Below are 24527 nucleotides of genomic sequence, written 5' to 3'. Positions count from 1 at the left end.
AGGAATATTGATAGATACAACATTAAATATAAAATTGTAAAACAGAGAGCCGAAGAAATATTTTACATAGTGGGTTGTGCGGCTGTAGAATGCAATACTTTTAAGTGAGCAGAGATCATGTCAATATTTAAGAACAGGTTATATAGTTAGCTGAAGAAAAATCAATGACCGCTCATTTGCAGGATATACATCAGCATGATTTCATTGACAGCCCTACCCAAACCCCTCGATTTTTACCATTGAGAAGAAAAAGGGCAGCACACATACAGGAACATCATCACCTTTGAGATTCCCTCATGACATCTAGACTTAGAAATGTATAATTGTTCCATCATTGGCGCTGGGTCAAAATCTTGGAATTCCACAGGTGAGCGCACTGTGGGACTTTCTTCAACACACTAAGCAACAGTTTAAGATAGCGGCTCATCATCATCTCTTGAAGGGAAATCATAGGTAAGCGACGAATGCTGGCCTTGCCAGTAACACTAGACTGGGTGGGCCAAATGGTCTGTATTCATGTGTAATTTCTGTGCAATTAAATGTTCATTTACCTTTGTGACGGTAACAATCCGTCAATACTGCTCTAAAACTCCGCTTCCTCCATTTCCTGATGTTGACTTAATCTCTGCTTGTACAGCACAGTGCAGTTCAGAAACTGTGCAAGGAACATGGGGAACATGTCATATGTTACTTTGTAGCCCACTAAGTAGAATGCCAATACCTTTAACACAATGCTATCCTCAAAGTTTATCGTATATATGTCATTCTTATTGTATTATTAAGCAACCACATATTAACAGGATTTTAGGTACTAGAATGGTTTACATTTCAAAGTGGATCACAAAAGTCATTGCAGTAAATGCCAAAATGCTGTTCCAATGTTGTTACTTATTCTAGCATTTAATTGATTCTTGAGAGCTAACTGACTCAGTAGCACTCACATCTTCGACAGAACATTATTGGTTCAAATACATTTCAGGACTGAATTACATTAAAAGTTTTTCAGAACTCACAAGTGATAATATTTTTCAAAGCACAACTTTCAGGTGGGACATCAAAAAGAGTGTGTGTTTTTGTGGTCCTAATATCAATGGTCAGATCTGCAAGAAAATACTTTCTATTGATCCAAATTGAGATTGATAAAGTAATGAATAAAAATAAAGTTCAGAGTTCCACTGAGCGCCATTCTTTCAGAATGAAATACCAACATTAAACAATCAGCTTTACTATTTTCACTTTTGTTTTATTCCCTTCTGAAAACTTTATTCTTTCATCATTCACTTTGATCTTAGCTCTACTGTGCACCCTTCATTTCTTCATTATATTTACTTATTTCACTTTTATTCCAACTTATTATCTCAATTTTCGTATTTGTCTCTATTTAGAAGTTGCTAATTTTCTCCCAGCTTTTTAGAATTTGGCTCAATTTCTAGTCTAATTTCTTCCTGACATATTTGATAAACTTGAAATTATACTACATTATTTTCTCTTTTAGGTTTGTCTCCTGTGTTCTTCATTTATGAGTTGCTTTATGAAGATGACAGCAGGTTTTTGTTAAAATGGTGTTCATTTCTGAATTCAACATACAAACTGTCCTCTGGAAAAGACAACCCACTCCAGAAATGGACAACAGCAATAGATTAATTCAAAAAGCTAACTTGCAGCTCAAACTAATCTAGCTAGTAACTGGGCTATTCACAGCAACAAATACAAGCTTCAATTCCAGAAAAGAACATGAAGATTCCAGGTTCAATAACTGGACAACAGTCTGGGAAGGGAAGGGGAAAAATGACCAGCTATTTAATGATAGCTGTTCAAAGTGCACAACTCCACAACACTGCATCCACCAAGCTTGTCCCACATACATTGAAATCGTCAGCCAGGCCTTAATTGATTCCAAAATTGTTTACTCCAATAGTCTACTTTCCAAGTTTCTATGTCCCATCCTATATAAACTCCACGTAGAGTTTCTCATCAAATTTCACTGGTTCGCTTTCCTTCAACACAACAAATTTTAAAATCTTGCATTGATTTTTTAAAAAGTTTTTCATGGGAGGAGAGTTTCATGCTGTTGATCCCTAACTGATGTTGAAAAGGAGAAAGTGAGGACTGCACATGCTGGAGAATCAGAGTCTAAAAAAGATCATGCTGGAAAAGCACAGCAGATCAGGCAGCATCCAAGGAGCAGGAGAGTTGACGGGCACAAGCCCATGAAAAGATCCTGTAAGTACTTGAACTGCTATAGTCCATCTGGTGTAGTTACATTCACAGTACTGCTGAAAGGAGATTCCATGTAATAGACTCAGTACAAGTGAAGCATCGACAATATAGTCCAAGTCAGGATGGTGTATAGCAAAAAGTGAAACTTGCAGGTGTTTGTGCTTCCATGCATCTGTGGCCCTTGTTCTTCTTTGCGGCAGAGGTTTCAAGTTTGGATGGTCCTGTAGAAGGAGAAATGGTTTGCTGCCTTATCTTTGCACTCTTCCTCTCTCAAGTGCCAGTAAATGTTGACCCCGACTGTTAATTCTGGCACTGTTACCTATATCATTACTTCTTTTAATTTATGCTGTCAAGCTACAGTTTACATAAAACTGTAGAGTCACAAGGCAAAGACAACATGAAAAATGTTATACCGCAATAGTAGTTGCCCAGTTTCACACATGAAATGGCTACTTACATGCAACAATGGCGGGTTTCTAATGTCCCAGCAAAGAGTTAATGCCACAGGCAAAGAAAACTTGTTGAAAAAAATGAAGACGACAAAATAGACAATCCCATCTTAGAAAACCAGAAACTATACCTTTAAACTTCAAAAGTACTGAACTGTACTGGCAGTGTTTTTTTTCAATTACATATCGGAAGATATATGCCAACTCAGTGAAATCCAAATCCTGCAGGTAATTCTGCTATTGCTGGTAAGTAGCCAGGTTACTCTGCGGCTCATGTTATCCAGATAGATTTGGTTGCTATGGTAATAAAGCTTTGTTGAAAGGCATGAAAGCAAATAGTCTGTGATAAACAAATAGTTAGGGTCTCTTAAACGATTAATATTTTTCAGCTAGTGATAATGTTATCACATTGAAATTACACTTAAAGAAAAAGTCATGTATATATTTGACATCTCAAAAAACTGAACCGAATACAAGGTGGAAACAGAGGAACAAATCTGCAGATGAGTTACAGAAAGATGCAAGAACTACAGGGTAGGAATAATGGGGTATTCAGTTATCCTAATGTGAACAGTAACAAATTTAAGAACAAAAAGTACAGAAGGGGGACATTTTCTAAAGTGTACACAAGAAAATTTTCATCTGTAGGCTTTCAACCCAATGAGGAAGCATTGGTGGATCAAGATCTGGGAACAAAGTGAGATAGGTAGAACATTTTAAGTGGGAGGTCACATGAGGAATAATGATCATAATATAATCAGATTTAGAATGGTTTTGAAAAATGGTAAGGAACAAGTAAGTATAAATTGCCTATCTGGAGAAGGCCTAATTCCAATGAATTAGAAAGGGATCTCGCTGCTTCCAATTATGTAGGGCTCATCACAAAATCACACTTCCATCTTTTCCCTTTTCCTTTGAACATCTCAATCTTTACCAAATACCACATCAGGTTTCTCAGAGATAGTTTGATTCCCAAATCATCTGAACAAATTAACAGCTCTCTCTCACCTGATACTATCTCTTATCCTTCAAGTTTGTCATCAGCAGTCCCTCTTCCAATAATCAACTCTTGAGTTCAGAGTCCTTGGAAACTAATGTCCCTTTTCCAAACTTCGTTTTTGGACCAAAGCCGTGTAATAGGTTATCACCTACCAAATTCGTGCTCAAATTTCCCAGAATTCACGTTTGGATCTCTCCAAAGCGGTTTCCACTTCAATATAAAGTTGCAAATGGCATCCTGACAAATTACGTAGCTATGGCCATGATGAGCCATCCCACTTAACCTTCTAAACGGCTGACAGCCTTTGACATGGCTAACCACTTTATCCTCTTCAATCATCCAGTTGGATGGGACTTCATTCACCTGATTTTATCATCTATCCAGTTGCAACTAGAGGATCAGAGAATCTCTTCCCACAACTACACTGTTACCTCTGGAATCCACAAATATCTGTCCCTGGCTTTCTCTCACCTCTTGTCCACATATTGGCTTCTACCACAATATCTGAAAGCATGGCAAGTTCCACATGGATTCAGATGACATTCAGCTCTACCCCACCATCAACCTTTTCAACTTTTCCATAGTCTCTCAATTGTCAAGACAGTTTTTCAGACATCCCCAAGATTTTCCCCAAATAAGTACTGGGAAGACTCAAGTCATTGTTTTTTGTCCCCAATGTCCACTAAGTAGTCTCTGACTCCATTCCCTTCCATTTGCAGCCTGACTGTTCTCAATTTTGGTATCTTCTTTGACGGTGATACATTTTTTACCGCACATTAACATTATTTAAACATCATCTACATAGTAAAAACAAAATAAAAGCAAATTACTGCGGATGCTGGAATCTGAAACCAAAAGAGAAAATGCTGGAAAATCTCAGCAGGTCTGTTAGAGGGTCAGTTAGACTTGAAACGTCAGCTCTTTTCTCTCCTTACAGATGCTGCCAGACCTGCTGAGATTTTCCAGTATTTTCTCTTTTGGTATCATCTACATGTTCTACTGCAGCATGGCTCAACTCCGCACTGCCTCAACTCATCTCCTGCTGTCATACTCATCCATGACTTTCTGGGCGGCACGGTGGCATAGTGGTTAGCACTGCTGCCTCACAGCGCCTGAGACCCGGGTTCAATTCCCGCCTCAGGCGACTGACTGTGTGGAGTTTGCTGTGGGCGGCACGGTGGCATAGTGGTTAGCACTGCTGCCTCACAGCGCCTGAGACCCGGGTTCAATTCCCGCCTCAGGCGACTGACTGTGTGGAGTTTGCACGTTCTCCCCGGGTCTGCGTGGGTTTCCTCCGGGTGCTCCGGTTTCCTCCCACAGTCCAAAGATGTGCAGGGTCAGGTGAATTGGCCATACTAAATTGCCCGTAGTGTTAGGTAAGGGGTAAATGTAGGGGTATGGGTGGGTTTCGCTTCGGCGGGTCGGTGTGGACTTGTTGGGCCGAAGGGCCTGTTTCCACACTGTAATCTAATCTAATCTAATCTAAGTGACTTACGTACTCAAGACTTTGCCAGATCTCACAGCTCCCATCTCACACAAACTTTAGCTCATCTGAAATTCTGTGTCACATCCAAACTCACAACAAGTGAGTCACAACACAACAAGAAAGGGACGGTCTAATCCATCCCTATCTCTGCCACCTCCACCAGGTGTCAACCTGCCAGGATCTTTGTGCTCCTTCAATTTTGGTTTCTTATTCATTCCAATTGTAACCCATCCACCATTGACATCTTTTTGATTCCTCGGCTCCAAACTCAGAAATTCCCTGTTTAAACTCCTCCATCTATCTACCTCCTTCTTCAAGACACTTTCTAAAATCTCCCTCTTTAAGCAATCTTTCAGTCACCTTTGAGAAAAACTTTGGGACATTTTACTTCATTAAAGCTATCACATAAAGGCAAATTGTTGTTAAGTTACTATGGTATCATTTAGATGAAGTGATATGTGGAAACTGCATTGATATCATTCTGTTTTCTAGGAATCAAGTAACCCAAACAGGAAAGAAAAGTAGCGGTTAGAGTTAGTGGCATGTATTTATAACGCTATAAAATATAAAGAAGATAGTTATAAAAACACAATCTATTGTATTATAGAATTACAGCTTTCAATTTCATCACTCAAGTTGCCCTGACAGCAAACAAGTATCAGATTGCAAACATTAATGTTTTTACTGAAAACCCAAGTATTTCCATAAAGGTCCACTTGAAGAAAAAGCTGGTTACCAAACAGGTTACATCAAGTTGTATTTTTAATTGAGGATGTGAGAATGAAAAAAATGAAAAATGCATTTTCTTTTAACCAGATGTAATTTATATATTCTGTTTGACCTGTGTGAGTTCGGATGTGTTTCTGCAAATCCCCTGAGGTTTTAAACGCTTTGTCACAACTTTCTTCTGGGCATCTGTATGGCTTTTCTCCTGTATGGGTTCTTGTATGGCTTTTTAATCCATATCCTGAAACAGGAACAGAAGTATTCATAGAGGAAAATACAACATTGAACAATCATGGAACTAAGCAAACAGACTTTTAATCAGATTGTAGGCAAAAACCTCAGCAAACAGATTTTTCATGCTTACTGACATTGGATGCAGTGACAATGGAGCACCATCACAAAACAAGTGGAAAGGTATGAGATTGATAATTGTTGCATTTTAGTTTAAACATTTCAAATTATACTATTTTTGTAGCTTGTACACAGTGTACCTTTATTTTAAATGCAGTATAGACACTACAATTTGATTATTCCAATCATTAAACTAAATACCGGACATGTATGGTAAACCAAAGGAATGGATAACCAAGTACTAGAAGGGTGAAAACTAACTAATAATTTCTCAAAGGAGTTGTCAGGGTGTTATGGAGTCAGTGGAAGAGTGCAAATCTGATTCCAAAGTTCAGTATTATTGGGACTGAGACCTTGGCAGATTTCAGGTTCTCCCACATTTTGGACAAAAGACTTATAATCAGACCAGATTTTGCACTGGCAAACTGGAATTATGTTTAAAGGATTCCCAAGCAACTTTGCAAAGTTTTAGTTTCTGGCTACTGTGACTCTTGAGGAGGTATTGAAAGAGACAGAGTGGCCAGAGATCACTGACCAGGAATGAGAAATAAGTGAGCAGTGCTCAACAGCAACTTACGTTTTAATGCACTCCTTCATTTCCTGACTTTGTTTTCATGCAAGCATATTTATCTTTTCTGGGAGAGGACAGCAGTGCTCCCTTTAAAACTGTTACTTACACTGCGCATTGTCCTTGGCAGGTGCATTGGTAAACCAACTACATGATGAGGTGAGTGGTGCAAAAAGTAGGCATGAAGCCTCCTGTTGGAAGATTCAAGCATCAATCCTGGGGCCTATTTTGATGCTTATTCCAAGATTGCATCCAGTTGTCTGTCTCTTAAACTATGTATAATGCCTGTTATGTCAGACACCCGCAAAATAGGGAGTCACTAATAACTGAGTAACTGAATATTGGTACAGCTGTGAATATAGTGATATTCAAGCAGGCTGCTTTGTCCTGGATGGTGTCAAGCTTCTTGTGTTGTTGAGGCTGCACTCATCCAGGCAAGAGGGGAGTATTCCATCACACTCTTGACTTGTACCTTACAGATGGTGGACAAGCTGAGGGGAATCAGGTGGTGAGTTACTCACTGCAGTATTCCAAGCCTCTGACCAGCTCTCGTAGCCACTGTGTTTATGTGGTGAGTCCAGTTGTGCATCTGATCAATGGTAGCCTCCAGGATGGACTGGGTTAACAGTTGACAGTGGGAGAAATTCAGTGATGGTAACACCATTGAATGTCAAGGGACAGTGATTAGATTGTCTCTTGTTGGTGATGGTCAGAGCCTGGCATTTGTGTGGCATGAATGTTACTTGCCACTTGTCAGCCCAAGCCCGGATATTGCCCAAATGCAACAAGATCTGGACATGGACTGCTTCAGTACCTGAGGAGTTATGAATGGTGCTGAATACTGTGCAATCATCAGCGAACATTGCATTTCTGACCTTACGATGGAGGGAAGGTCATTGATAAGGTTGAAGATGGTTGGGCCTAGGACACTATCCTGAGGAACTCCTGCAGAGATGTCCTGGAGCTGAGATGGCTGATCTCCAACAAACACAACCATCTTCCTTTGTGAATGGTAAGACTCTAACCACCAGAGAGAATTTACCACCACATTTCAATTGATTCCAGTTTTGCCAGGACTCCTGATGCCACACTCGGTCGAATGCAACCTTGATGTCAAGGGCTGTCACTCTCACCTCACCTCTGGAATTCAGCTCTTTTGTCAACGCTTGAATCAAGGCTGTAATGAGGTAACTTTACTGGTGATTGAGGGTAGACCGATGGGGCAGTAATTGGCCAAGTTGGATGTGTCCTATCTTTTACGTACAGGACATACTTGGGCAATTTTCAATATTCTTGGATAGTTGCCAGTGTTATAACTGGAACAGCTTGGCTAGGGAACCTGCAAGTTCTGGTGCATAAGTCTTTAGTAATACTGCCAGAATGTTGTCAGGGCCCATAACCTTTGGAGTATCCAGTGTCTCCAATTGTTTCTTGATATCATATAGAGTGAATAGTATTGGCTGAAGTCTAGTACCTGTAATACTGGGGACCACTAAGGCTGAAGATGGATCATCCACTCAGCACTTCTGACTGAAGATTGCTTATCTTTTGCACTGACGTGCTGGGGATGTTGGTGGAGCCTCCTCCTCGAGTCTGTTGTTCAATCATCCACCACCATTCATGACTGGGTGTGGCAAAACTGCAGAGCTTAGATCAAATCCATTGGTTGTAGGACCGCTTAGCTCTATCACTTGCTGCTTATGCAGTTTGGCATGTAAGTAGTCCCGTTTATTGGCTTCACCAGATTGACACCTCATCATCAGGTATACCTGGTGCTGCTCCTGGCATGCCTTCCTGCACTCTCCATTGAACCAGGTTTGATCCCCTGACTTGATGGTAATGGTTGAGTGGGGGATATTTCAGGCCATGAGGTTATAGATTGTGCTGGAGTACATGGATGCCCAGTCTTGAGTTGCTAGATCTATTTGAAGTCTGTCTCATTTACCACGGTGACAGTGCCAGACATCACAATGGAGGTTATTCTCAGTGTGAAGACAGGACTTCGTCTACACAAGGACTGTGCAGTGGTCGCTCTTATCAATACGGTCATGGACAGATGCACCTGCAGTGGCAGATTGGTAAGTATGAGGTTAAGTATTTTTTTCTCTCTTGTTGGTTCTCTCATCCCCTGCCGCAGACCCAGTCTAACAGGTATATTCTTTTGGATCCACCCAGCTTGATCAGCAGTGCTGCTGCTAAGCCACTTTTGGTAGCAGACATTGAAATCTCCCATCCAGAAAACATTTTGTGCCCTTGCCATGCTCAGTCCTTCCTTCAACATGGAGCAGTATTGATTCATCAGCTGAGGGAGGATGTACATGGTAATCAGCAGGAGGTTTCTTTGCCCATGTTTAACTTGAAGCCATGAGACTTCATGGGGCCCGGAGTCAATTTTGATGACTGCCAGGGCAACTCCCTCCCGACTGTATACCACTGTGCCACCACCTTGGCTGGATCTGTTCTGTCAATGGGACAGGACATGTCCAAAGATGGTTATGGTGGTGTCTGGAACGTTGTCTGTAAAGTATGGCATCAGCCTTGAGGAGATGAAGTCCTGCAATCACCTTGCAAATACCCTCCATCATGTTGTGCCATTGTACTAGAAAGGTAGACTTTAAACAGATCTGGAAACTCAAGATAGCCTCGAGCACCTCATGGATATCCATCACCAACAGTAAAACTTGTAGGCTAACATAAAATGCACTGTTATGGCTTGGCATATCTCCCCATTCTACAATTAACATCAAACCACTGAGTCATCCCTAGTTCAATGAAGACTGCAGAAGGACATTCTCGGAACAAAATCGGGCACACCTAAAAATAAGGTATTAATGTAGGGAAGCTGAAAAACAGGACTAACTGCTTGCCAAAAAGGATACACAACAAGTGATAGCCAGAGGAAAGTGATTCCACAACCAACAGGTCAGAGCTAAGCTCCGTAGCCCTTTCACATCCAGCAGTGAATGATGGTCAATGAAACAAGTCACTGGTGGAGAAGATTCCAAAAATATTCCCATCCTCAATAATGAGGGAGCCCAGTACATCAGTGCTAAGGATAAGGTTGAAGTAATTACAATGAACTTCAAGGAGAAGTGCTGAGACCAGAGGTCCCTAATATCAGGTGCAATTTCTCCAGCCAATTTGATTAATTTCTGGCGATATCAAGAAATAGATGGAAGAACTGGATATTGCAAAGGCTATGAGCCCGACAACATACTCGCAATAATACTGAAGACATGTACTCTAGAATTGCTGTGCCCTTAGCCAAGTGATAATCTAACATTGACATTTAATGGCATTACCATTGCTGAATCTTCCAATATTAGCATCTTTGGGTTTACAATTAACCAGAAACTGAACTGGACTAGCCAAAACAATACAGTGGCCACAAGAGCAGAACAAACACTAAGAATCCTGCAACAAACAACTCATCTCCCATCTCCCTATCCACCATCTATAAGATACAAGTCAGATAATGTGATGGAACACTCTCCACTGGACTAGATGAGTACAGCTACAACACTCAAGAAGCTTGACACCATTCTGGACAAAGTACTTGCTTAACTGGCATCATATCCACAAACATTCACTCCCTCCACCACTGCTGCTCATCTTCCTAATCCATTAGCGCTACCATATGGAAGGACATAGTAAGCAGATTCTAACACTAACTCTATTGTGACAGAACAATATCACTTGCAAGTTCCCCTCTCAGCCACTCACCATCCAGACATGAAAATATATCACCATTCCTTTAGTGTTGATGGGTCAAAATCCTGGATCTTCCTTCTTAACAGTATTGTGGGTTTACACACATCAGATGAACTGCAGTGGTTCAAGAAAGCAACTTACAACTACCTTCTCAAGGGCAATTGGAGTGGGCAATAAATGCTGCCCTGCCAACAACACCCACATCCCATGAATGATTTAAAATAAACCCCTGGATACTTGCTGATGTTTATTTCTTTTCAGCTTCCTTTTCTACTTTGTTCCAATTACATTTAAATGTTTGTACTTTTTAGTTCCAGTCATGGACTATTTGCTGCATGAATGGTGACCAAACTACTGCTGTGCTTCCACTACTTTCGGTTTTTGAGGCAGGGAGATTCTTCTCACCTCTGTCCAGAATGAGCAATGCATAAATTAAAACAGCCCATTGTTCTGAACTGACCCGCAAGAAAAAAAAATCTTTTTCACGTCCACATTGTCGTAACCATTCAGGATCTTACACACTTCAATCAAGTCACTCCTCACTCTTTTAGATTCTAATGGAACAAGCCTAGCCTGTTTAACCTATCCTTCTTTCTGCCCCTCCCTTCTTGAATTGAGAGGTTATATTTATTACTTTTCAAACTAATCAAGTCTTTTCTGAATCTAGGGAATTTTGAAAAATTAGCACCAATGTGTAACTAGAAACCTCATTTAAGACCTTGGGATAAAGTCTATGTGAACCCAGAAACTTGTCAGCCCACAGTTCCATCAGTTTGCTTGACATTGCTTCCTGATTTATAATTAATGCTAGAATTTTTTTTGTATCAATGAAGATAGAAGAAAAATAATTGTTCATTTCATACCCATTTCCTTATTACCAATTATCAATGCTTCATTCTCAGTCTCTATAGGGACAACACTTACTTGCTGTATTCCTATTGACATACTTGTAGAATCTCTTGCTGTCTCTTTGTACATTCCGATGCTATCATCCTCTTATATTCTAATTTCTTCCTTCTGATTAATCTTTTAGTCATTCTCTGCTGTTCATAATATTCTGATACATCATCTGACCGCCACTTCATCTCTGTACTGTTATATTATTTTCCCTTATGTTTTATGCTTACTGCTTGAGATAGGTGTTCATTGAACACATCCATGTCAAGGATCAGTAATCCAAATTGCATCTAAACAGCCTATTAAAATAATTAGGTGATCTTTGAAACTAAATTCATGAAGAACTATACTCAAATTCTGTGTGTGTGTGTGTGTGTATATATATATATATATATATAATATATATATATATGGGTCATGCTTGTTGGGCATATGATCTGAAGTTTTTATTGGCTTTTCTGGACTGTGCGACTCTAGGTTGGGTCTTGGGCCATTGAGAGCGGCTGGTTCTCTGGTGTCTACTCAAACATGGGGCTGTTAATCAGAAACTTTGCAGATCAGTTTCTTTAATTGGCTCAACTCATCCCCGTACAAGTCAACTGGTTACTGAAGAATTTTCCTGTATTACTGTGAATTGTACTTCTATAAATCTTGACTGATGAAACCAGAGCATTCAAAACTCCTGAAGCTCAGGCTTCCCACAGCTCAAAGGTCTTGTTCAGTCCATTATCTCCTTCATTCTCACCCATCTAAGCTTGGTTGCCCCCCATCGCATTTCATCTCATTGATCCTCCAAACACAACTACACATTTTCTTGATCTCTTTACAACCACATGTGCTTTGACAATTGAGTTTTGATGTATTGCATTATTTTTTTCCCCAAACCTCACCCGGACACAAACTCTCTGTTTGAGCTGCTTGTTTATTTCAATATGTGCTAATATTCCAAATTGTTATGCAGTTGCTTTTGTACACAGTTTAAAGGGCATCGTTAATGATCCATGAGCAAGAGACTACCTGTACATACTAAATCTCTCTATTGTTCTCTCAAGAAACTGAAATTTTTAGTTAAGTGGATGTCAGTGACATAAAAAACTTAAATCTCCAAGCCAAGTTCCTGGTAACTGCCTATAGGCTGTAGATTATCTCCTGAGGGAAACTCTCCACTTAACAACTGTTGTTTTTAGCGGTTGGAACTAGCTGTCATTTTCAGTAAATTTCAATAAATGTTTGGTTTGCAGCCAACTGTTTGAGACAGCACTTCTGGAACTAATGTGGGTTTTATGTAATGGCAAATTAACAACTGAGTGAGGCCCTCTTGCAGCAGGAGGCACAGTCATTGAAATTTTTTTTATACAACTTATCATTGTGTTGAGCACAAACAGTCAGCTAATCAGATTAAATAGTTTGTCTTAGAACCAAAGAAAAGTTACAGCTCTGATAGAGGCCATTCAACCCATCATTGTGCCAACTGTGCCAACCCCCTTTATCCTTCTAAATGCCATCAGAGTCTTTTACTGCACCTTCACTCTCAGGATCATTCTTATAAACCTCCTCTGAATCCGCTCCAACGCCAGCACATCCTTCCACACAGTCAGAGCCCAAAACTGCTCACAGTATTCCAAATGCACTCTGTCTAGAGCCTTACACAGTCTCAATGGTGCATTTCTACTCTTGTACTCTAGCCCTCTTAAAATGACTGCTAATATTGCACTTGTCTTCCTAAGTGCCAAATGAACTTCCATGTTACCCTTATAAGAATCCTGAACTGGAACTCTCTGCTTCATATTTCTGAACACTTACCCCATTTAGAGAATAGTCTATGCTTCTATTCTTCCTACCAAAGTCACACTTTCCTGTCATGTGTTTTATCTGGCACTTCTTTGTCCACTCTCCTAATCGGTCTAATTCTTTCTGCAGCCTCCCCACCTTGTCAACCCTATCTGTCCTCCACCTACCTTTGTGTCATCTACTAATTTAGCAACAATGCCCTCAGTTCCTTCATCCAAATCATAAACACTGACTCCTGTGGAACTCCACTTGTCATCAGATGCATCTGATAAAGGTCTCTTTATCTCCACTCTCTGCCTTCTGCCAGTCAGCCAATCCTCTATGTCAATCTTCTATCCTCAAAACTTGGCCCAGACATAATGGATTCCTATCTTATTTAGCAGCCTTCTGTGTGGTACCTTGTCAAAACGCCTTCTGGAAATCCAAACAGATTACAACCACTAGCTCTTTTTTGTCTAACTTGCTCATTATTTCTTCAAAGAATTCTAACAGGTTTGTCAGACATGACCTCCCATTGGTGAAATCATGCTAACTCAGCCCTATTTTACCATGCACTTCCAAGTACGCAGCAAACTCATTCTCAATAATGGATTCTAAAACCTTAGTAATTAACAAAGTCAGGCTAACCAGCCTATAGTTTCCCATCTTCTGCCTCCCTCCCTTCCTTGTACACAGGGTTGCTACATCAGCCATTTTCAAGTCCTCTGGGACCCTTCCTGATTCCACTAATTCTGAAAGATTACCACTAATGCCTCTACAATTGCCTCAGCTATCCCTGTCAGAACTCAGTAGTCCATCTGGTCTAGGGTGATTTATCCACGTTCAGACCTTTCAGATTCCCCAGCATCTTCTCCTTAGCGACGGTCACTACACTCACCTCTGCCGTCTGACTATCTTGAAGTTCTGGTATGCTGCTGGTGTCTTCCAGATTGAACAATGAATGAAAGTACCTAATCAGATCGTCTGTCATTTCTTTGTTCCCGATTACAAATTCTCCAACCTCATTTTCTAGCAGCCCAATGCCCGCTCTGACCTCCCTCTTAACTTTTATATCTAAAAAACACCTCTTACAATCTTATTTCATATTACTAGCTATTCTACCCCCATATTGCTTTATTAGCTATCCTCTTTCGGTTTTTAATAAGACTTCACAATCCTCTTACTTCCCACTAATCTTCACAACATTGTGTGCTTTTACTTTTGCTTTATGCTGTCCCCGACTTCCTTTGTCAGCCATGGTTGCCTCATCCTGCCTTACTTCTTCTTCCTCGAGATGAATTTCTGCTATGCCTCCCAAATTATTCCCCGAAACTCCTGCATTACGCCTCCATCTTCCCTGCTCAGCTCCCCTTCCAATCAACTCCACCTTTGTATTTACCTCACTCAATTGCAACATCAGATTCCAGCTTCCCACTCACAAACTGCAGGGTGAACTCTATCATATTATGGTCACTGGGCCTAGGAACTCCTTCACCTTAAGCTCCTGAATTACATCTGCCTCATTACACATCACCAAATCCAGAATTGCCTATCCCCTTGTGGGCTCTACCACAAACTGCTTAAAAAAAACCCACTCTCGTTGACATTCCATGACTTCAGTTTCTTGTGATATGCTACCAACCTGATTTTCCCAATTCGTCTGCATATTGAACTCCCCCATGATTATTGTTATTGTGCCTTTTTATCTTCTAATTTATTTTCTTCCCACATCTTGACTACTGCTTATGTACGAAGCCTGTACATAATTCCCATTAAGATATTTTTTCCTTCACAGTTCCTCAACTCTACCCACACAGATTCTACATCTTCCAATTCTATGGCACTTCATTCTGTGAATTTAATTTCATTTCTTACTAATAAGACAACCCCACTCCCTCTGCCATCTGCCTGTCTTTTCGATCGAATGCATATCCTTGAATCTTTAGTTCGCAGCCCTGTTTCCCTTGCAGGTTTGTCTCTCTGATACCCATAACATTGCACTGGTTAAAATGGACAGGTACAACAAGCTCATTTATTTTATTTTTTACTGCATGCATTTAAGTACAACACCCTCAGACCTGCACTGACTGCACCCTTCTCATACCTGTTCCCTTAGCTGATGTGCCTGAAGTTACATACCTGACCCTGTCCATACTGTCTGTCCTATTATTTGTTATGTACTTTATATTATGAGCTAGCTTAGTTATTTTGTAGGTCACCATTCTTCTTCCTTGAGATGAATTTCTGCTATGCCTCCCAAATTATTCCCAGAAACTCCTGCATTACCCCTCCATCTTCCCTGCTCAGCTCCCTTTGCAATCCCCTATTAGGTCACCCTTCAGCCTCCTCTGTTGTAAGGAAAACAACCCTAGCATTTTTCCTCCTACTTGCAATTTTCAAGCCTGAGCAAAATTCTTGTAATGTCCTCTATACTCTCTCAACAACAACGATGTCCTCCTTGCAATGTAGCAACCAGTAAAGCGTATTCAAAATTTCAACTATAGCCGAACTAGCGTCTTATATAGATGCAGTATTAGATCTCTACTTTGGTGCTCAATACCGTGCCCAATGAAGGAAGGCCTTCTTTATCTTCCTGTCTAGCTGCCTTCGAGAACTTGAAGGCACATATTCCAAGGTCTCTTACTTCCTCTAATCGTCTCAAAACTTTCCTGTTTATGGTGTATTTCCTTACTTTGTATGTTCTTCCCAAATGAAAATATTGCATTTCTCCAGAATTAATTCTGTTTGCCAATTTTCCACCTACTCAACCAAAACATTGATATTTTGTAAAGTAGTTTATTTACATAAAATGTACAGTTATGTTAAATATAAATCCGTATCTGTAAAATAATTGAAGAATATCCAATTTGACAACAGTATATGGACCAGGACAGATGTATTTGGATATGTAACATTGGAAATGAGATTGGTATACTTCAAGAAACAGTGAGAAATGTAAATACTTAAAAATAGAACTCATAGCAGTAGCAGGTACTGGGACCGCAGTTGTGAATCAGATGATAAAATTTTTAAAAATATTTATTCATTTGTGGAATGTGGGTGTCGCTGCTGGTCAGCATTTATTGCCTGTCCCTAGTTACCCTTGAGAAGGTGGTGGTGAACTTCTTTCTTGAACCGCTGCAGTCCACCTGTTGTGGAATGATCCACAATACCATGAGGGAGGGAATTCCAGGATTTTGACCCAGCGACAGTAAAGGAATGGTGATATATTTCCAAGGATGAGGAGTGGTTTGGAGGGGAAATTGAAGGTGGTGGTGTTCCCATATATCTGCTGTGCTTGTCCTTCTAGATGGAAGAGATCATGGGATTTGAAGCTGCTATCTGAGGATCTTTGGTATATTCCTGCAGTGTATCTTGTAGATAGTACTCACTGCTGCTGAGTGTCAGTGGTGGAGGGAGTGCATGCTTGTGAATGTAGTGCCACTCAAGCAAGCTGTTTTGGCCTGGATGGTGTCAAGCTTCTGGTGTGCAGTTGGGGTTGCACTCATCCAGGTAAGTGTGGGGTATTCCATCACACTCGTGCCTTGTAAATGGTGGACAGTCTTTGGGGAGTCAGAAGGTGTATTACTCAACACAATATTCCAAGCCTCTGACCTGGTGTTATGTGGTGAGGTCTAGTTGAGTTTTTGGTCAATTATAACTCCCAGAATGTTGACAGTAGGGGATTCAGTGATGGCAAAACCATTGAAAAATAAGGGGTGGTGCTAAGATTGCCTCTTACTGGTGACGTTCATAGCCTGGTATTTATGTGGCATGAATGTTACTTGCTACTAGTCAGCCTAAACCTCGATATTGTCCAGATCTTGTGCATTTTGGCATGGACTGCATCAGTATTTGAGCAGCTGGGGCTGAACACAGTTTAATCATCGGCGACCATCCCCACTTCTGACCTTATGATGGAGGGAAGGTCACTGATGAAGTAACTTAAGCTGGTTGGGCCGAGGACACTTCCCTGAGGAACTCCTGCAGAGATATCCTGGAGCTGAGATGACTGACCTCCAACAACCATAACCATCTTCCTGTGTGTAAGCTATGACTCTAACCATCAGAGTGTTTGACCCCTGATAACCATTAATTTCAGTTTTGCTAAGGCTCCTTGATGTTGATCGAATGTGACCTTGATGTCAAGGGCTGTCACTCTCCCCTCACCTCTGAAAATTAGCTCTTTTGTTGACGTTTGAATCAAGGCTGTAACGAGGTCAGGAGCTAAGTGATCCTGGCGGAACCAAAACTGAGGGACACAGAGCAAATTATTGCTGAGCAGTTGCTGCTTGATAGCACTGTTGATGTCACATTCCAACACTTTAATGATGATTGAGAGAAGACTGATGGAGCAGTAATTGGCCAGGTTGGATTTGTTCCTGCTTTTTAAGTCCAAGACGTTCTCGGACAATTTTCTATATTCTCGGGTAGATGCTGGTGTTGTAATCATATGGAATAGCTTGGCAAGGGGAGCGGGCAGGTTCTGGAGCACAGGTCTTCAGTACTATTGCCAGAATATTGTCAGGACCTGTATTGAGTGTGTCCAACTGCTTCTTGATATCACATTGAGTTGGTTGAAGACTAGTATCTATAATGCTGAGGACCAATGGAGGAGGCAGAGATGGATCATCCACTCAGCACTTCTGGCTGAAGATTGCTGCAAAGGCTTCAGCCTTAATTTTTGCACTGATGCACTGGGCTCTTCAATCATTAAGGATAAGGATATTAGTGGAGCTTCCTCCTCCAATGGGTTGTTTCATCATCCACCATTCACGGCTGGATGTGGCAAAACTGCAGTGCTTCGATCAGATCCATTGGTTGCGAGATTGCTTAGCTCTGTCTATCACTTGCTGCTTATGCTGTTTGACATGCAAGTAGTCCCATTTCGTTGGCTTCACCAGGTTGACACCTAATCATTAAGGATGCCTGGTGCTTCTCCTGGCATGCCCTCCTGTACTCTCCATTGAAGCAGGGTTGATTCTCTGGCTTTTTGGCAATGGTTGAGTGAAGGATATGCTGGGCCATGAGGTTACTAATTGTGCTGGAGTACAATTCTGCTGTTGTTGATGGCCCACAGTGCCTCATGGATGCCCAGTCTTGAGTTACGAGATCCATTTGAAGTCTGTCCCATTTAGCACAGTGATACTGCCATACAACATGATGGAAGTTATTCTCATCTCCACAAGGACTGAGAGTTGGTCACTCTTACAAATTCGGTCATGGACACATGCACCTGCAACTGGCAGATTGGTAAGGAAGAGGTCAAGTATGTTTTCTCTCTTGTTGGTTCCCTCACCACATGCCGCAGACCAAGTCTAGCAACTAAGCCCTTTAGGATCTGCTCAGTTTAAATCAGTAGTGCTGCTGCCAAACCACCCTTGGTTATGGAAATTGAAATCTCCCACCCAGAGTTACTTTGTGCCCTTTCCATGCTCAATGTGTTCTTCAACATGGAGAAGTACTGATTCATCAGCTGTGAGAGGACAGTACGTGGTAATCAGTAGGAAGTTTCCTTGCCCATGTTTAACTAGAAGCCATGAGTCTTCATGGGCTGCGGAGTCAATGCTGAAGACTCCCACGGCAACTCCCTCCTGGCTGTATACCACTGTGTCACCACTTCAGCTGGGTCTGTCCTGCCAGTAGGATAGGACATATGCAGGGATGGTGACAGTAATGTCTGAGATATTGTATGATTCCATGAGTATAACAATGTCAAGCTGTTGTTGAACTGGTTTGTGAGACACCTCTCCCAATTTTGGCACTAGCCCCAGATGTTAGTAAGGAGAGCTTTGCAGGGTCAACTGGGCTGTTTCTGCTGTTGTCTTTTCCAATGCCTAGGTCGATGCCAGGTGATTCGTCTAGTTTCATTTCTTTGAGACTTTGTAGCGATGGGTACAACTGAATGGTTTGCTGTGCCATTTCAGAGGGCAATTGAGAGTCAACTACATTACTGTGGGTCTGGAGTCACACATAGGCCAGACCAGGCGAGGATGGTAGATTTTGTTCCCTGAAGGACATTAATGAACAGATGGGTTTTTCTGACAATTGACAATGATTTCATGGTCATCAGTAGCTTCTTAAGTCCAAGCTTTTTTTAAACTCAATTCAAATTGCATTTCAGTCTGACGTGGCAGATCTTATTCCTACCTTTTAGCATGAAAATAATCTCAACACTAATATGACGACTTAACGCCCATTAAACTACATAGTAACCTTTGAGATTTTTAAAAGAACTTTGATAGTTATCATATAAAAGGGACAATATTCAAAATATGGCCTGATGCTGGTCTGACACAAAGTAACGACTCTTCTTATTTTTATACACTGCTCTATGCCAGTGAATCCCAACACATATTTTCTCTTTAAGTGGCATTTAAGCAATAGTCATAGACTTTTGATAACTTCTACATTACAACGTCCAAGTCCTTACCCTACTCACTACACAGGCATACATGTTGTACTCATTGGGTATACGGTGAGTGAACAGTGGTAATATTGTGATGGGCCAAATGTCCTCCCACTTTGCTAATATTTTCTAATATTAAATATTTTATATTCACATAATAAAGAATGAAGTTGCATCAAACAGTACCTGTAGCAAAAGCTTTTCCACAGCTTGGATATTCACACCTATACGGGCGATCCCCCGTATGTGCCCGCTCATGTACCTGTGACCAGACAATAAAATTGAAATGGGTTAAAAATGTCAAAATAAGTCAACATCAATCTGAATGGTACGCCAGCATGAGTTCTCATTTATACAGTTTTGGTTTTATTCATACAACTGAAAGATTTTGGGTCTGGTATGTTGTTAGAATGTTCCTTCTAAATTTCACACATATTGTATCACTCTTCAAAATGTACTGACTTCTAATATTCACAGAATGTTGACAACTTTTTGACATATCATGCAAGAAATCAGTCTTCTTTCCTATGGATATTTCACCGCAGTTTCCCATTTCTTTCTAATCTTATCCTCATCATCATCAGCCATAAAAAGGCATTTAGGTAGTCAGTGTGAGGGTGGGATGTCAAATTCAATTTACAATATCCAGTAAGAACCATGTCAGCTAATTTCAGTCAAGAGTCATGTGATTTTGGGTAACAGTGAGTTAAAATCTCACCCTATGACGACACTTCTGGCCTTTTTTATTGTCCAGTAACTCTTATGTATGCATACGCAGACACTATGAATATTGACTATTAAGATTCAAACAAATTCCAATTAATTGAGGTTCTCTAGGGGCAGCACGGTGGCTCAGTGGTTAGCACTGCTGCCTCACAGCGCCAGGGACCCGGGTTCGATTCCAACCTTGGACGACTGTCTGTGTGCAGTTTGCACATTCTACCTCTGTCTGCGTGGGTTTCCTCTGGGTGCTCCGGTTTCCTCCCACAGTCCAAAGATGTGCAGGTTAGGTGAATTGGTCATGCTAAATTGCCCATAGAGTTAGGTGCATTAGTTAGGGGGAAATGAGTCTGGGTGCGATACTGTTTGGACGGTCGGTGTGGACTAGTTGGGCCGAAGGGCCCATTTCCACACTGTAGGGAATCTAATCTAATCTAAAGTCAGTGTCATGGGACTGCACTGTTGTAAAGTACCAATTAAAACAACTGTGTGGTAAGAAAGCATTCTACACCATACTAAAGGAGCTGGGTGACATAACAGCACTCTTCCTAGCCTCACTCTTTATACACATCTGCTTCGAGTTTCCCTATTATACTACAGCTGAGTAGCTAATCACATAGGAAGCTGTGGGTGTGAAACTATTTCTAACTATCCCATGAGGCACACTTGAATGGTATTCCTGTGGTGCTCTGCACAGATGAAATAAGCATCCTGACACATTTAACAGGGGCATAAAATGACGACTGCAAACTATAGGAGTAAATCAATGTCCAAAACTAGCATAAAATTCTGCATGCAGTATAAATTTAATGTGATGTCTCATTGTACAAAGCTTGTTCTCTTTGGCATACAATAAAGTCAAATAATTCACCAAAGAAATATGTGACTGCTCTTCAGTACAAGGCGCTTATTTGTGTCACTTTACGATAATGTGATTGTTTATCTATGCAAATAGCACTCTGCACCAGAGTTCAAAGCGAAGCAGGGAATTCTTCTATTTTCTTGATACTGTTCCTTTTCTAACTGCCACATCAAAAAGCAGTTGACCAGTTAATCATTTAGTTTCTGTCTGTGGAACTTAATTGTGTGCAAATTACTTGATCATGAAGAGTGCAGATTGAAAGCAGAATGATCAGATTGACAAGTGGGAGGACTTGCTTTTCGTAAAGAAAGTTTTCACCTTCCAGTATTTGGCTCTTCCTTCAGTGCAGAGGGAACTGAATGATATTTAACAGGTAAGTTCTTCTACTTAAAATAAATAGTCTGTAACGTTAAGATTAGATTACATTAGAGTGTGGAAACAGGCCCTTCGGCCCAACAAGTCCACACCGACCCGCCGAAGCGAAACCCACCCCATGCCCCTACATTTACCCTTTACCTAACACTACGGGCAATTTAGCATGGCTAATTCACCTGACCTGCACATTTTTGGACTGTGGGAGGAAACCGGAGCACCCGGAGGAAACCCACGCAGACACGGGGAGAACGTGCAAACTCCACACAGTCAGTCGCCTGAGGCGGGAATTGAACCCGGGTCTCCGGCGCTGTGAGGCAGCAGTGCTAACCACTGTGCCACCGTGCCGCCCACTGATATGGCAGGGCAGATCGGCAGAGTGGAATGGACAGTCTGTGGCATGTATCTGACACAAACAAACCTGCAGGAATTGTCAGTAGCTGCATAAACCTAAATTCCACATTTCGTAACACAGGTGGCAGCTGGAATCATCATGGTGCATTTATGAGCTTCAGATCTGCTTGAATAGTAATCTTTGGGAGGTAATCATACCACAGGTTAGGAATATTGCAGACAGATGGGGAATGGATGACCGCAAGCCCTCTAAGCGAATCAGGAAGGAACTGCAGGGGTCACAAGAAAGAATCTTGCTTACTAATCAGTTTTCTGTTTTGGATACTTGTTAAGGTGTTGGCTCCTCTGAGGAGTTCAGTTACACCAAGTCAATGGCCCCACAGATGGTTTAGCTGCACAAATAGTGTGTTTTTTTAGCATCTTACCTCCAAGTTCATGCCTCAGCCACTAGGTGCTGTGTTTTTTTTTGTTTTTAGCAACAATTCTGCATTTAACTTTTAATGATTTTTTGAAAGTTCATTCCAGTGGGTCATGGATGTCACAGACTAGGCAACATTTATTGATCGTTCTTGGTTACCCAAGTGAAGATGGTGATGAGCTGCCTTCTTGAACTGTTACAGTCCACATCAGTAGGTTAACCCATAATCCCCTTAAGAAGAGAATTCCAGGATTGTGGCCCCACAATAGTGAAGGAACATCAATATATTTCCAAGGCAGGATGATGAGTAGTTTGATGGGGAACTTGCAGATGGGTGGTATTCCCATGTATCTGCTGCCCTTGGCCTTCTAGGTGGAACTGGCCTTTGGTTTGGATGATGCTGTCTAAGGATCTCTGGTGAATATTTAGTCCACACTGCTGCTACTGGGCATTGGTGGTGGAGGGAGTGGATGCTTGTAGATGTGGTGTCAATCAAGCAGGCTGTTATGTCCCAGATAGTGTCAAGTTTCTTGAGTGTTTGGAGCTGTACGCATCTATGCCAGTGGACAGTATTCTGCCACATTCCTGACTTGTGCCTTGTGGATGTAGACAGGCTTTGGAGAGTCAAGTGGTGAGTTACTCACTGCAGTATTTCTAACCTCTCACTTGCTCTTGTAACCACTGTGTTGACATTGTACAATCATCAGCGAACATCCCCACTTTTGACCTTATGATGTAGGAAAGGTCACTAATGCAGCAACTCCACTAGCTCAGATGAGAGGGAAAGACAGAAAGAAAGGTGATAATTTGACGTCAGTCATAGGAAGATTACTCCACTAATGATAGACTCCATCATGAAAGACTAGGCAACTGGACATTTAGCAAATAATGGTGAAATTGGGTGGAGTAAACATGAATTCATGGAAGTGAAGTTATATTTGACAAACCTGTGGAATTTACGGTGGATGTCATTTGCAGCACAGATAAAGGAGAACCAACGGACTTTCAGAAGATTTTTGATAAGCTTCCACACAAGAGGCTAGTAAATAACATTAGAATGCATGGGATTGAAGCGATTATACCAGTACAGATTGAGAATTGGTTAACAGACAGAGAGTAGGAATGAACACATTATTTTCAAGTTAGTAGGCTGTGATCATTGGAATACCACAAGGGTCAGCGCTGTGAGCACAGGTGTTCACAAATCATTTGGATAACCTTAATGCAGAGACCAGTTCAGTATTTCCAGATTTACTGATGATGCAGAATTAGATTGGAATACAAGTTATGAGGAAGATGTCAAAGGCAAGAACGGCACTTGAGCAGGCTAAGTCAATGGACAAGCACATAGCTGACGAAAAATAAAGTAAGTGTAATGGCATTCATTTTGGTAGAAAACACAGAAAAACAGAATATTTCTTAAATGATGTGAGGTTGGCAAATGCTAGTGTACAAGGGACGTGGGTGTTCTTGCACATGAGTATGTGAAAGTGAGGATGCACTTGCAATCATCAAGAGGGAGGGTAAATGGTATGCTTGCCTTCATTGCAAACGTATTTGAGTGCAGAAATAAAGATGTCTTACTGTAGCTGTATAAACCCTTGATGAGGCAGCACCAGGAGTAATGGGTACAACTTTGGTTTCTTTATCGATATACTTCAGGATTGATATACTTCAGGTTTCATACAGGGAGTACAATGGAAACCCCTGAAATGTTGGGATCGTTTTAAAAGGAGAGATTAAGGAAATGGTACATGTGTTCATTCAAGTTTTTAAGAATGAGAAGTGATCTCATTGAAACTTACAAAATCTTTACAAGGCATGACAGATAGGATGTCTCTCCTGGCTAGTGAGTCGAGAAGCAGGGTACTTAATCTCAGAAGAAGGGGTAAGCCATTTAACATTGATATGAGAATAAATTTCTTCACTCAGAAAAATATGAATCTTTGGAATTATCGACCCGCAAGGCTTTCAAAGCTCAATCATTGATCATGAAATGATAAAAATTGATAGACCTCTGGAGACTAATGCTATTAAGCAATATGGTGATGGTGCAGGCAAGTGGCATTGCAGTATATGATCAGCCATGATCTAAGTGAATGGCACAGCAGGTTCAACAGGCTAACTTCCTACTGAACATTTGTTTGCATCTCAGCTATGCTTCAGAATCTCCCAAGAACATAAAACATCATTAGGCAATTGCCATTCTGATGG

At 41.1% G+C, this 24527-nt stretch overlaps 1 protein-coding gene across 9 annotated transcripts in view; it reads right to left on the bottom strand.

Annotated features, from left to right (window-relative positions):
• The window catches only part of LOC122557816 (zinc finger protein 143-like), a 98010-nt gene that overhangs the window by 32703 nt on the left and 40780 nt on the right, over positions 1-24527 (bottom strand). For all 9 annotated transcript variants that reach the window (XM_043705894.1, XM_043705891.1, XM_043705892.1 and 6 more), the window contains 2 exons: positions 19774-19849; positions 5997-6122 (listed from right to left, as the gene is read on the bottom strand). In XM_043705894.1, the coding sequence (XP_043561829.1) occupies positions 5997-6122; positions 19774-19849 (202 nt within the window). The remainder of the gene's footprint in view (positions 1-5996; positions 6123-19773; positions 19850-24527) is intronic.

This window comes from Chiloscyllium plagiosum, chromosome 16 (genome assembly GCF_004010195.1).
Source record: "Chiloscyllium plagiosum isolate BGI_BamShark_2017 chromosome 16, ASM401019v2, whole genome shotgun sequence".
Classification (NCBI taxonomy): domain Eukaryota; kingdom Metazoa; phylum Chordata; class Chondrichthyes; order Orectolobiformes; family Hemiscylliidae; genus Chiloscyllium; species Chiloscyllium plagiosum.
This window is presented reverse-complemented; position numbering and strand designations above follow the sequence as displayed.